Source organism: Carcharhinus amblyrhynchos, chromosome 4, assembly GCF_965287045.1.
Source record: "Carcharhinus amblyrhynchos chromosome 4, sCarAmb.v2.hapA, whole genome shotgun sequence".
In the NCBI taxonomy this organism is placed as follows: Eukaryota; Metazoa; Chordata; class Chondrichthyes; order Carcharhiniformes; family Carcharhinidae; genus Carcharhinus; species Carcharhinus amblyrhynchos.
Window position 1 is genome coordinate 78,238,109 of NC_137327.1, and position 15,593 is coordinate 78,253,701.

At 40.6% G+C, this 15,593-nt stretch overlaps 1 protein-coding gene across 1 annotated transcript; it reads right to left on the reverse strand.

Moving 5' to 3' along the window:
* Positions 1–2,644: 2,644 nt before the first annotated feature.
* On the reverse strand, positions 2,645–15,406 carry igbp1 (immunoglobulin (CD79A) binding protein 1). The gene is made up of 6 exons (XM_080187395.1): positions 15,093–15,406; positions 11,692–12,000; positions 11,373–11,568; positions 10,003–10,073; positions 8,023–8,135; positions 2,645–3,533 (listed from the first exon to the last, which is right to left on the reverse strand). The coding sequence occupies exons 1-6, from the start codon at positions 15,356–15,358 to the stop codon at positions 3,394–3,396; spliced, it is 1,095 nt and encodes a 364-aa protein (XP_080043521.1). The 5' UTR covers positions 15,359–15,406; the 3' UTR covers positions 2,645–3,393.
* Positions 15,407–15,593: the final 187 nt, after the last annotated feature.

Sequence of the window (15,593 nt, forward strand, 5' to 3'; positions counted from 1 at the left end):
TTTCATGTCACACTATTTGCAACCCTCGCGACTTGCCTGGGCTTGCAAAATCTCACTAACTGTCCTGGCTAGAGATAATACACATCTCTTTAACATGTGCTTGGCCCTCTCTCCACTCATATTCAGTACCTTTAAGGCATGACTACCTGTAAGGACACACATTCCAACCATTGAGTTTCTGTCTGTACATGCTCTGTTTGTGAACACAACTCCTCACTCACCTGATCAAGGAGCGTGACTCCAAAAGCTTGTGCTACCAAATAAACCTGTTGAACATTAACCTGGTGTTGTGAGACTTCTTACTGTGCTTATCCCAGTCCAACACTGGCATCTCCACATCAGGAACAAACATAATCAAGGTGCTTGAGAGGCCAGAATTAGATAAGCATTAATATATAGGTGTCATGGATTTGGAGTGATGGAGGGATTGTGATGCCATGGAAGTTTTTGAGCACAAGGATGAGTTTTAAAATCAAGGCGTTACTTTATTTCATTGGGAGCCAATGTGGTCAGTGAGCTCAAGAACAATAGGTGGATGGGACTTGGAGTGAGAAACAGGCAGCAGAGCTTTGGAGGACTTCCAAGTTTAAGGAGAGTAGCATGTAGAAGAGCAGCCAGGAGGGTGTTGTAAAAATCAAGTCCACTGATAAGGAAGACATGAAAGAGGGTTTCAGCAGCAGATCAGCTGAGGCAAGAGAGGTGTCAGACAATGTTACAGAGGTGAAACTAGACAATCTTCATGATGACATGGATATGTTTTCAGAAATTCATCTTGGGATTAAATACAGCAAAGTTGCAAACAATCTGATTTAACCTCAGACAGATGTTGGGGAGAGGGATGGAATTGTCAACTAGGGAACAGAGGTGGGACTAAAGACAATGACTTCAGTCTTCCAATATTTAATCGGAAAAGAACTCTGCTCATCCAATACTGATAAACGTTGTGATAATCTGGCTACGACGGAGGGGAGAGCTGGATGTTATACAATCATAGAATCTATGGCACAGAAACAGGCCCTTTCACTCAAACTAGTCCACGCTGACCAAAAAGCCCATCTAAGCTAACCCCATTTGCTTGCAATAGGATCTATGGCACAGAGACAGGTTCTTCGGCCAGTATGTTATCAGCATACATATAAAAACAACTTTCAGATGATGTCATAGACATCAACTGTGCAAGTCTGTGCACGTCTATCCTGTATTTTGGTGCAGTCTCTTACATTAGAAACATTCTTTAATTTGGCATCATCGACAAATTTAAACACCCATCCTCAAATTCATGAGCCAAAAGTCATTTCTGCACATAATAAAAGTGAACAATTCCTGCAAACATCTCTACAGAATATTTCCTAATTCCAGCCAGTCACTTAAACATCCCTTAATAACTATTGTCTTGTATCCATCTTTCAGTTCAATTCTATTAGTTATGTTCTATTAGTGCTAGGCTCTTTTTAGAATTACGTGGAACCTAGTCAAAGGTTTTCTGAATGTCCATGCATATCATTTACAGTACCATTCTTGTCCAAATTTCTTTGTTAAAGAATGCAGTAAACTACCTTCTTTTCAGGAATCATGTTGACTTTGTGAAATAATATTCACAAATTCTACATATAATTTTTCCAGTATTTTCTCCACTGATGTGAACTATCACGCTTTTTGAAGTTATCAATTATATTTGTTATTTACTACGCCTCTGGTACTATTCATTTTTTTGAATTTTCGTGTTTTAGCATTTTCATATTTCATCCTCAGTTTCTCTGAGCTTGCAAAAGTGCTATGCTTCAAGTCATGTAACTAGCTGCACCTTAAGTTTGCTACTTTTTTTTATCTTAACTGTTATTAATATCTCCTTGACTTCTACTGTTGTCATTTATTGTTACTCTCAAGATAAACTGAGGGAAGATATCAGTTAGGCTCATTAGTTTGACTTTTTCTTGCATACAAATTTAGGCCACTCGACCCTTTAAGCCTACTCTGTCATTCAATAAGATGGCTGACACAATTGTAATCTCGACCCCACATTCCTCCTTATACAGTGTACGTATCTGGTTTACTCCACTTTAAAAATATATATTTCTTGGTAATTTAGTTTTGTATCTTTATTCCACCCCAATTCTTCATTTCCAGCATATCTATTTCCTTCCAAGTCTTTATTCTTATTCCAGCCTACATTCCTCTACGAAGCCCTCCGTAAATACTCGTTAATGCAACAACTTACCTAGAGGTTAAATTCAGATCTCCATCCCTTCAATGTATGTGTACCAGAAAGGAGATCAAAACTGCAATCAGGACTAATAATTCCCACCTGATCATTTACCTGAGTGGTAACAGAAAATGCCAGAAAGGTGCATAATGGTGAAAAATATATTGATAAATGTCATCTTTTCTCAGAAATTACTTACGAAGGATCCATAACTAGAAACTTTAACTTGTCTTTCTTTTCCAGTTGCTGACTGACTCTACTTCGCATTTCCAACATTTCTGTTTTTACTTCACAGAGCCAGCATTTGAAGTTTTATTTTTAACTTCTTTATTAGAATGGCAGAGGTAAACAGTCAATAATTTAGCAAATCAGCCAGTCAGCAGTGTAGTTTTTTTTTGCTGTGGGTAAAGTTAGCATGAAAATTGTTGGTTGGTAAGAGACTAAGGAGACTGAAGTTTTTATTTATTTTGCAACTTATGGTTTACAACATGGGAATTTTTTTTACCAAGTCACTTCCAAGGACAATGAAAGAGCAGTAAAACATTTTCTACCAATACTAAATTGAATACAGACAGGTTACATCAATTCAGGTGACAAGAACTAGTTAATTCAAGGGATTAATTACAACTTAAAAATTCACTTGTTGCAGCTTTAGTTTGTTAACCAACACGAAAAAAAGTTGGCAAAGGAATCAGAACTCCTGATTTGGAGAATGGGGAAAATACAGGAGCTATGAACTGAAATTTGGCAGATGTTGCTTAATATTACATCGAGCAATCTTACTGTAGTTATAAATAATTACAACTCAAGAAGAACTCCACTAAGGCAATTACTTTGGCAGACTACTCAATAGGTAGCCATTGCACATTTGTGCCAGAAACACGTTTCCTCACTCCCAAAGCTGTTCCTTCACTTATTGTCTTATACACTGAGGAAATGCAAGTTTTAAATATCATATTTCAGCTTGCTTTCAGTTGAACATCACAATACTGTCACTGAAAATATATTTTTAAAAGACACTTGCAATAATGCAATTGCTGACAACTCAGAAACCAATGAAATTCTTACAGGCAGAAGTGGGTATACTCTGCACGGTTGACAAATCCATCTCAGTGTTGGTGCAGGATCTGACTCTCATTCAAAGGCTCCAAAGTGAGCAGTGATATTTGACGTGCAACTCAAAATAAAGGCTAACCCATGTTCTGCCTGTTGCCATATCCACGTCTACGTGTATCCTTCCAGTCATCCTTTTCACGTGCAATTTTCAAGGCCTGTTCATCGTCAGTCTCGTTATCATTCTCTGCTTCTTGATCTTGATTTTCCTCATCACCTGGAATGAGAAAGTTTCCTAGGTCAGTTCAAAGTCTAACAATTAAATCTTTCCATTGGGTCAACAGCATTGCAGGTAGGTGAACAATATGTAATAGTTCTGAGAAGTGTAGATTTGCAAAGTTCAAGCTTTCATCCTTTTTCTGGACTGAGGCTGCTTGTGCTTTTGCTAGTGCTAATAGATAACAGTGCGAATGTCAATGAGATCAGAGCCCGGAAGTTGGGAAAACATTGGAAGAGCTTATCAGAATCTAGCAACTGGAGGGCAGGGGTGGATTCTGATGTCCAACAGAACTCAGAATTCAGTGCAAATATTTGGAGTGTTATTGGAGTCTAGCACTGCTGGAAACAGTAGGACCTAACATACTTGAGCAAGAGAGATTCCAAAGATTGGTATCCGAACTGTTGTTGATCCCTTTCAAACATTCCCTAAATGGTAGGTATCACAGTCAATCATAATTTTTACAATAAAGTGATGCAAACATCACAGGCTGTTTTCAATTTCCTAATTTACACCCCTGGCACGTGGAGTGAGGTAGTTGACTTCTACAGTCTTTAATAAAGAATTTTACATTGACAAAAATGTTTATAAAACAGTCAATGTTCAATGATGTTGTTTTCAAATTTTAACAATGACTCGGGGAAGAGCTTTCCCGTATAGCTAAATATTGAGGAACTCAGAATTACAGAAACCGGCAGCATGGAAAGAGACCATACGGCCACTGAACTAGCTTTGACTTTGTAAAACAGCAACCTGTTGATCACTTGGACAATGGATTTTTTTAGCCAGTCAACAAAGAAATCCCAATAAGCTTATTACTGTTATCAATGTTATCTGAAATGCGGTAACAGCTATTACCATTCTATGTTTTCATGGGGGACACGCTTAAAGAAAAGTAGAACTTATTCATGTAAAATTCATCACTTGCCTGAAATATAAGCAATAAGAATTCAGTGGTTTCTGTCAAAGCCATTTGGAAAAACAAAATGCTGTCTTTATTGCCATCGATACGCAAATTACATGCTAGCAAATTCTGAAAATGGCAGGTGCTCAGTGTGCACATGGGGGGGGGGGGGGGGTGGTGGTGGTGGTGGTGGTGGTGGTGGTGGTGGTGGTGGTGGTGTGTGAGGTGGTTACAAAACATTGAGCGACTTAATGGAATCCAGTGGCTGGACTGTAAGACCCATTAGAAACGTGGAACCTTGAATTTACCTTGGGAAAACAAAAGAAACTAAAAATGTGATTAAATGTGACAAAGGAAGCCTGGTTAGCAAGTTGGAAAGTTTGCATAGACTTTAGGTGAGATTTTCCACACCATCCATGCATGTTTTGTGGTGATGGCCTGCCATTGGTTGCTATCAATGGGGTTTCCTGTTGTTTGCACCCTCTGCTGCTGGGGAACCAGGTGTCTTTGTTGACAGGATGGGAAGATCCTGCCAGTGGGTATGGCCAGAAAATCCTGGATATGAAATTTTCATTTAAGAAATTAAGTAATTAAATAATAAGAAAGTAGTGAGAAAATGAATGGCTTTTGAAAAAAGTTAGTTTTATTCGTACTTTCTCATCACAGCATATTTAAGTACAGAAACATTTTACCACTTTCAACACATTTTCTTCGTGATAAGGAAGAAAATTCTCATTGAGTTGTTCAAAATGAGGACAGTTCCACATTGTTAATAACTGCAGCATTTTATCAGAGAAATTATATAGAATCATTGCTCCATTTTGAATATTTATAATTCTACAACATTTTAGGCCAATCATGGATAGTCAATAAAGCTCAACAGCAAATGTTACATCAGAAATTTTGGATCTATAGTAAGGAATGTTGGACCTTTGGAGGACGAGAGGTGGGATTTAGCGGAGGGTAACGAGGAAATGGCTGAGGCTTTAAATAAGTTTTTTGTGTCAGTCTTCACGGAAGAGGACACAAATAGCTTGCCGAATATTAAAGATAGAAGGATAGTAGAAGATGAGGTCCTTAATGCAATTACTGTCACTAGAGAGGTAGTGCTTGATAGACTACCGGACTGAAGGTAGACAAGTCCCCGGGACCAGATGGAATGCATCCCAGGGTTCTGAAAGAAATGGCAGAGGTGATAGCGGATACCCCAGTAATTATTTATCAAAATTCGCTGGACTCTGGGGAAGTGCCAGAAGATTGAAAAACGGCAAATGTTACGCCACTGTTTAACAAAGGTAGCAGACAAAAGGCAGGGAATTATAGACTGGTTAGCTTGAGGTCTGTAGTTGGAAAAATGCTAGAATCCGTGATCAAAGAAGAAATAACAAGACACCTAGAACAGTTTGATCAAGCAGACGCAGCACAGATTCGTGAAGGGGAAGTCGTGTTTAACGAATTTATTGGATTTCTATGAGGATGTGACTAGTGCGGTAGAACATAAGAAATAGGAGCAGAAGTAGGCCATTTAGCCCTTCGAGCCTGCCCCGCCATTCAATAAGATCATGGCTGATCTGTCGCTGCTCAGTTCCACTTTCCTGCTTTCTCCCCATAACCCTCAATCCCCTCTCTTATCAAAAACCCATCAACCCGCGTCTTAAAAATATTTAGCGAGGCAGCCTCCACCACTTCAACGGGCAGAGAATTCCAGAGATTCACCACCCTTTGAGTGAAGAAGTTCCTCCTCAACTCCGTTCTAAACCGCCCCCCTTTTATCTTGAGGCTGTGCCCCCTAGTCCTACTGTCTTTTTTGAGCGGGAAGAGTCTTTCCACCTCTATCCTATCCATCCCATTCATCATCTTATACGTCTCAAAGAGATCTCCCCTCATTCTTCTAAACTCTAACGAGTACAAGCCCAGTTTATTCAGCCTCTCCTCATAGTTCAACCCCCTCAACTCCGGTATCAGCCTAGTAAACCTCCTCTGCACTCCCTCCAAGGCCAAAATATCTTTGCGCAGGTGCGGCGCCCAAAACTGCACACAGTACTCCAGCTGCGGCCTCACCAATGCCCTATACAGCTGCAGCAAGACCTCCCTACTTTTATATTCAATCCCCTTCGCTATGAAGGCCAGCATCCCATTCGCCTTCCTGACCACCTGCTGCACCTGCAAGCTGGGTTTTTGCGACTCATGCACAAGGACCCCGACGTCCCTCTGCACCGTCGCCTGCTGCAGTTTTTCGCCCTGTAAGTAATAGTCCTTCCTACCATTCTTCCTACCAAAGTGGACCACCTCACACTTGCTAACATTAAATTAGACAGAGGGGAACCGGTGGATGTGGTGTTTTTAAGATTTCCAGAAGGCGTTTGATAAGGTGCCTCACAAAAGGTTGCTGCACAAGGCTAAGGTGCACAGAGTTGAGGGTAAGGTGTTAGTGTGGATTGAGGATTGGTTGTCTAACAGGAAGCAGAGAGTTGGAATCAATGGATGCTATTTTGGTTGACTAGTTGGTGACTAGTGGAGTGCTGCAGGGATCGGTGCTGGGGCCTCAACTGTTTACCATTTATATAAGATGATCTGGAGGAGGGGGCTGAGCGTAGGGTAACGAAATTTGCTGATGGCACGAAGATGAGCAGAAAAGCAAATTGCGTGGAAGGCACGGCAAGGCTGCAGAGAGATCTGGATAGGCTGAGTGAGTGGGCGAGGACCTGGCAGATGGAGTATAATGTTAGCAAATGTGAGATTATCCACTTTGGTAGAAATAAAAGTAGGAACGATTATTACGTAAAACGTGAAAAGCTGCAGCATGCTACGGTGCAGAGGGACCTGGGGCTTCTTGTGCACGAATTGCAAAAACCCAGTCTGCAGGTGCAGCAGGTGATCAAGAAGGCAAATGGAATGTTGGCCTTTATAGCGACGGGGATAGAATATAAAAGCAGGAGGTGTTGCTGCAACTGCACAGGGTACTAGTGAGGCCGCAACTGGAGTACTGTGTGCAGTTTTGGTCACCGCATTTGTGAAAGGATACATTGGCCTTGAAGGGAGTGCAGAGAAGGTTCACCAGGCTGATACTGGAGATGAAGGGGCTAGGCTATGAAGAGAGGTTGAATAGACTGGATCTGTACTCAATAGCGTTTAGAAGGCTGGGGGGGGATCTTATAGAGACATATAAGATAATGAAGGGGCTAGATAGGGTAGAGTTGAGAGATCCTTCCCGCTTAGAAAGGATAGCAGAACTAGACGGCACAGCCTCAAAGTAAGGCGGGGGGTGTGCAGTTTAGATCAGAGTTGAGGAGGAACTTCTTCACTCAAAGGGTGGTGAGTCTCTGGAATTCTCTGCCCATTGAAGTGGTGGAGGCTACCTCACTGAATATATTTAAGTCACAGGTAGAAAGGTTTCTGATAGACAAGGGAATTAAGGGTTATGGGGAAAAAGCGGGAAAGTGGAACTGAACCACTTCAGATCAGCCATGATCTTGTTGAATGGCAGGACAGGCTCGAAGGCCTGCTCCTGCTCCTATTTCTTATGTTCTTACGAATGGGTAGGATGAATTGATATCACCACATATATGGAGGCAGTGTTCCTACCTGGATGGCTTCTTGGAATTCCCTGATCAGGCAAAACACCCTGTTTCTTATGTTGCTCATACCAGTCATCAACAGTCATAGTAGGAAGACTTGGATAACCAGCACCAAACACCCTAGAAACAGTTCAGAATATTTATGAATAGCATATCTGTCGAAGTCCATGGTCTATTCTGCTTCAACTGGAATTCCAAGTATGTGTCATTAAGTGCATTTTCTGTAGTACAAAACCTTGTTCTTACTAATATACTGCACCATACCATATCTATTTGAGCATTACACAATACTAAAAATATGAACTGATACCATGTGATTAAGTAGCCAACATACATAATCCCACCATGCAATATTATTTCTAGTCAAGACAACAGATTATAAAGTCTACCACATAGTCCAACTTTCAGGAGGTTCTTAATTTGCATATGACAGTTTTGCATTTTTATTTTGGCCAAACTTAAACATCTCCATTGAAACATTATAAGTTAAACATGATCAAGTTAAAACCTCAGTACTGAGTTGGTGGGCTGCAGCAGATTTTAGCACAAAATATGCAACTCCATGTGTAGATGTTTGCATTAAGTCAAAACATGTTTTTAGAATTACACTACTTGGTATATTCAAGGTCAAAGAAACAGTTTTCAGCCAGAATCAACTATGATGAAGATGTGAAGCAGTGACACAATTGGAGAAGTTATGTTGGACAGATGAGTCTTCAATTGCTATTATCATGTTGTTGAACGTGCTACAAGTGATTGTTAGCTTGATTTATACATTTCTGCATTTTGTACAAAAGACAGAGTATAAACTTAAAAGATGAAAAAATGGTACAGGAGGACAGCAATGCTGAAGTGTTGTTATTTGGCAGTTTGTATTTTGGATACAAATTTCTAACATACAGCTATAACAACTCATATTCCCAACTTAAATACTGTCATCCACTTAAACAATTTCAATTCTTGCACCATTTTTTTCTAGTCATAATCATGTAAAACTGATTGTTGCCTAAAGATGGCCTCCAGCATGTGTTGTGACAGCATTAAGTCCAATGTGCTTTGTGTCTTTAGATGGAATATGGAACCAGAAATGTTTACTGCACATAAAGCTGACCATTTGCCCTTGTCCATTCTTGCCTTTTTGCTAGAGCCAAACTAATATTACTCTATAGTTTTCTCCTCATAACCATACAGCATATGCTACTTCAAACATATATTAATTCCCCTTGAAAGATGCAATGGTTTCTACCTCTAATACTTCTCTGGTAAAGTATCTTAAGGTCTATTAATTCGTTGCATGAAGACAATGCTAACTGTCGTCTCTTCTTGTTACTGATTGCTAAAATTGGACAAAGAAATCTTTCCCAATTTGCACTGCCAAGCCATTTTATAATCAAAAACCTCTATTAAATCTTTCCTTAGCTATCTTGGTCCAAAGAAATGGTCAGTATCTCAAGTCTCTCTTTTAGCTTCCATTCTGGCATCATCCTGTTAAACATGCACTGCATGCTCCCAATGCCCTTTGTAAAATGGAGCACCATTTGGTATTAGCTTAACTTATGCTTTGTATAAATTTAGGTTTGTCTTTTCAGAGGAATAAACTTGCACTCTTACATCCCATTTAAAATTAAATCCAAAAAGCTGTAGGCCTATTTTGTTTAGCGGCATTCACACTTTCAGGGAATTATGTATTTGAACTCCAAAATTCAGTGCATGTATGCAAGTGTAAAGTGAGAACATGATTAAGTTTGATCCCGATAATTTCCTTGCAAACAAACTTGATGATCAGCTAATAACTGATCATGAAGAATGGCTACTTTGCTGAGGTAAAGGAGGGACACTTGTATTGTGGTAGCACGTCACACGCTATTGCTTCAGGAAACAAGGAAAATCAAAAGAGAAAAGAGCTGTTCACCAAACAACTAGATTTCCAAACACAGAATTTACTATAGGTGTAAGATTTTCAACAGTGCTTTTATTTAGCACTTACTTGGCTTGGACTGCATCTTGAGTAAGGATAAAAGGTTTCATTGGAGGTCTCTGTGGTCGTGTAGCCTGGGGCTGAAAGGGGCAGAAAAAGGATCATACTAGATATATTTAGGTTGGCTGAATTTTAGTAAATACCACAAAGCAAATTTCAATTCCAAAGCCATTTTCAATACTGAAGCTCACTTAAATACTAATTTATAACATTAAAACAAGAAATTGTTAAAATCCAAAATTCAAAAATGTGCAATTATAGTTTTAAATGTCTGGTTCACGTTTTATGAAAGAAAGCTCACAGATGTATCCAAAAATGTTTAAGCCTGGAAATTAATCTATTTTCTCCAACTTCAAAAAATACACTGCAGGTATAAAGACTGGGAACATAAGATCATAAAGAGGAGCCTATGCTATCCCCATAATTGATTCCTTCATTGATCAAAAATCAATTCAACTCGGCCCTGAAAATATTCAGTGACCCAAGTTGGAAAAGTTCGAACATTGAAGTTGTGGGAAGAGGGGTTGAGAGTGGTGGATTCCAGCAAGGTCACTGCAGTCAGGAATTTTGTACGGGTTGGGAGTCAAGAGGTGTTTAGTCTGGGATGGCGACAAGAGTCCCCTATAGGAGTCAGGATGTCAGGACTAGTCTGGGCATTTAAAATTGTTATGCTGAAGTTAGAAGGACTTTTTCTAACTTTTTCAGAGTAACTCTTAGCATAACACTGTAAGAACCATCTGAAGTTTGAGATTTAAAAAGCCTTGTTGGATACTTCTCAGTATAGCACACTGTCCAAGGCAAGTTAGCATATCTGGACAACTATAATCAATTTTGGACAACTGTAGCCAAGAGGGATTCTCTAGTGTAACTTTGGGGTACCCCAAATCCAATACAGGGAAGCCAGGAAATGTATGAAATATATTCAGTCATTATTCCAGTTTATACTATATAACATCTATTAACATAGCACTTTCAAATCAGCAAAACATTCCAAGGCACATTATAGGAGCACAATCAAGCAAAAATATGATACTGAGCCACATAGAGATGTTAGGTAAGGTCAAAGAAAGAAGCAAGGCAGACACAAGGTTAGGGCCCAGGCAGCTGAAGATACAGTTGACAAAGGTGGACATGGGGGATGCCTAAGAGGACAGAATCGGAAGAAAGCAGAATCTTGTAGGCTTGTTGAACTGGAGGTTGCTACAGGAATAGGGAAGAATGAGGTCATGGTAGTGACAATTAAAATTTTAAATTTGAGGAGACCCAAATCTGCTCAATGAAATTATTTTACACCTTTTTTTAGTTCCCTCAATTTTCCTACGCTGGAGTCCCTCATCTTGAAATGCACAATATGCAAGAGAATAAAATACACCACATACCCGTTTTGTTCCCTCCATTCTTTTTAAAATTTGAATTTCTTGCTCTATACTCTCAATCTCTTCTAGACTTGTGCTTATCCATCGCTGCAAATTCAGTAGATAAAATTTTCTTGTCTGTTCGTCGTCTGCTTTTCCGCTACAGACAATGGATTTAATCTCCTTCAACTGGGCTTCAGTTTCTTTCTTCATATTATATCTGGTTGGAATTAATAACAAAAACAAAAAACCTTTCAAAGGACTGCTACACATTTTGATTCAAGGCTACCAGTTACTCATTTATGTCAAAATTATTCTGATGATCAGAAAGAAATACTGGTACCTTTCAATTTTAGCTTGTCTTTTAGCTGCCATGGAGAGTAAACTTGACTGACTGCAGACACCAGGATTATTTGGGACACTTGCCTCGTTATGTTCTTCATTATTCTCCACTTTCTGAGGGATTTCAAATGTCATAATATTATAATCTTTGCATCGCTTTAAGAAGTCCATGAAATAGACTTGGGCCTTTTGTACGTGCTCCAGTCGTTTAGCAGAATTCCCTAGCTTCATTGTGAGAGCTCCCAGTAATACAGGCAACAACAGATATTTAACATCTGCAGTGGCTATTTCTTCCAGCTCTTCATTTCGACTGTAATAAATGCAAAGCAAAAGAAAAGGGCATTACGCAAAAACTCTCAATTTTAATATTGTGTCTACAGTACAAAACAGTTCAAATGTTAATTTAAAATAAAAACAGAAAATGCTGCTTTATTTCAGATTTACAGTATCCGCAGTAATTTTGCTTTTATTTAACTGCTCATTTATCTCAGCACTGTTTGTGGAGCCTTGCTATGTACAAACTGACTGTTGAGCGTGTCTACAAATCAAGAAATTACACTTGGAAAGTCATTCATTGGTTGTAATGTACTTTGGGTTGCTGATAAGGTGTGAGATGTGTTATAAGAATTCAAGTAATATCTTTATTTACCTAGTAGAACAATTGAATGGGTATCATCTGAAATTATTTTACTAACAGGTTACACAAACTTGATTAATAAAAACATGAACAGTAAAATAGTGGAATAGAATTCTCCATTCACATTCATTTCAGGAATGTGATTCCAGCTCAAGTTCTCATGAATTGAGCTTTAGCTGTCTCAACTGAGACCCTAAATAGCATATAAGTACTCAACTTCCAACTACATTCAAGCTACCAAGGGAGATTGTCAGGGTGGGGTGATGGTGTTGGGGGACAAGCAGCACAAGGAGGCATTGAAAAAAATCTTAACTCTCTAAGATTTTGGTTAAGGAGCACTGATAGGACAGGTTCAGGGAGCTTTGCTTCACATTTAAATTTGTCACTGCGACTGACGATAATGCTGAACTAAATGAGGCAGCGCTGTTACCACCAGTAGTTTTGAGTCATCCAAATAGGCAGCTTTAGCTAATCAACGGAGTTCTTGTCAGAGGTAGATGCCTCCTTAATTTCCGACCAATAGCAGACCAAGTGATTTAGCTATGATGTATAGAGTTGCAAAGTACTTTGCCACTCACTGACCCAAATGTCTCCCTTGCAAGTATCAGGGAAGGCATAGCTTTAAATCAAATTTTTTAAAGCTTTTGGGATGCATCTGAGGTGCTGCGTCAGCACCACAGGGGATAGATACATTGATTGAACTGCTTCACAGCAAGATTATACACTGAAGCAATTTTGTAATATAAAAATAATGCAGGCCATAACATTCTTTAAAGATTGATGCTGGGTGACTAAAGTTGTAAAGTGCTTCAATTTGCCATATGTATGCTGACTCTTAAGTCCTCTGAAATTGCCTCATATGCCACAAGAAAATTGAAGGATTTGCTGGCAATAAACCAGGCATCATATCAGAATAAGACTATGGCAATCTCAGACTGGTCAATCCTGCAAAGTTCCCCTTACCAAAATCTAGGATTGATGCCCATGTTGGGAGATGAACTCTACCATAGTTACATTCAAAGTATTATACCCAACAGCCAATATTCTGGAGCATATTTTGCTCCACTGAAAGTAGACCCATCAGATATGAGGGCATGATTTATATCTCCAGGAAGCCTCAACATTGACTTTAGACCATGAGATCTGGTGGATTCAAGATGGACAGTGTCAAATGCAAGCGTGGCACAGTGGTCAGCACCACTCCAGAGTCCCGAGTTCGATTCCAGCCTTGGGTGACTGAGAGAAGTTAGCACATTCTCTCCACATTTGCATGGATTTCCTTTGTGTGCTCTGGCCTCCTCCAGCACTCAAAGATATACAGTTAGGTGGACTGACCATGCTAAATTCCCAATTAGTATTCCACGATGTGTAGGTCAGATGGATTAGCCATGTTAAATGTGTGGGTTTACAGGGATAGGGTAGGGGAGAGGGCCTGGGTAAGATACTCTATCAGAGAGTTGGTGCAGACTCAAAGGGCTGAATGGCCTCCTTTTGCACTATAGGGACTCTATAAATGCTTCTTCTAATTATTATCTAACCCCACCATCCTCTGGATAAGTAATCTGCACATCACTTAGAGCAAGATGTGAGGGAAGCAAGCGCTTAGAATATTAGAATGAAATCGGAGTGGTTGTGTGGGAGGGAGGGTGTGTGGAGAGGGAAGGTGTGTGGAGTGGGAGGGAACACTTCATGATCCTAGAAACAACATGAAAGAGAAATTTACTTGACTTCATTCTCACTAAACTTCCAGTAACAGACTTGTCAATCTGTAACAGTCCAGGTGGAAGTGGCCACCATGTAATTTTGGTTAAATTTCTTTTGAAAGGTCATAGTCCAAAAACATTAACTCTGTTCTGCTCTACATAGATTCTGCTCAATTTGCTGAGTGTTTCCAGTAATTGTTTTCATTTCAGTTTTCCTTCCTCATGTAGTGAAATTGTGCCAAGTGGGTCAGATTAAGTGCAGATCAGCAGCACCAAGTGAAACCTATGATGCGCTCAATTTTATATGCTATAACAATCCATAATATCATGTCTGGTACATTCTTCAAACCTTGATCACCATCAAGTCATGAAAGCTATCCAGGTTCAACTCTGAGCAGAAGATCAGAAGTGAGGATGGTCACTAATCACTGGAGTGTTTAGCTGCATTCATAAACTCCTGATGATAAAGCAGTTTATGTCAACTTGCAGCAGGACCTGACTAGTCACTGGACTTAGGCTGATAAGTGGCAGATAGTTATCATTTTCTCAAAAGAGAAAGAACTACAACCAGGTCCACCTATCTATCTGCATCACTACAATGAACTACCAGGCTGGTAGTGGGCAATCATAACCTGTGGAATTGCTGCTTATTTTGGCCAATGGATAAAAGAGGATGAGCAATATTAAACCATTTAACAGGGATACTGGTGGGCAGCACAGTAGCACAACACTGTTGCATCACAGCATCAGCGACGTGGATTCAATTCCCGGCATGGGTGTGTGTGTGGAGTCTGCACATCTTCCTCGTATCTGTGGGTTTCCTCCAGGTGTTCCGGTTTCCTCTGTCCGAAAGATGTCATGCATTGGCTATGCTAAATTCTCCCTCACTGTACCCAAACAGGAACCAGACTGTGGCAACTGGTGATTTTCACACTAACTTCACTGTAATATTAATGTAACGTGACACTAATAAATCAACTTTAAGCTTGATGTTTATGATAAATAAACCTGAATAGCCTAATTTCCCACATTGCAGGCTGCTTACTCTCAGGTCCGGGTTACCTGAAGAGGTCCAGTTGGTTCACCATCCGAGTGGCCTGCTCCAACAGCTCCACCCCTCGCCGCACTTTGCGTTGGAAAGTGTCCGAGTTGGACGGCTCGGTGCTGCTCTCCGCCTCCTCGTGCAGCTTCCAACCGCTCTCGAAGATGTCGGAGAGCTTACGGGACTCGGCGGGCTCTGCCTGCGAGCACGTCGCCTCCGCCTCTGTCTCCGTCTCCACGTCTGCCTCTGCCTCCTTCTCCAGCTCTGTTATCCCCACAGCCGCCATCGCTCCGAGCTGCCGCTGCGTCAGCCCCGCACTGGGGAGGACGGGAGACGACGCCACAGCGCCGCCCCGGCGGTGGGAGGACCACATTCCCATCCGCCCTCATCCCAGCCCACTCTGAGCAATCGCAGTGCCACCTGGCGGTGGGAGGACCGCATACCCCTCCATCAACAGCTCCCATCCCACTCTGAGCAGTCACAGTGCCGCCTGGCGGCGGCGGCTGCGGCGGGGGGGGGGG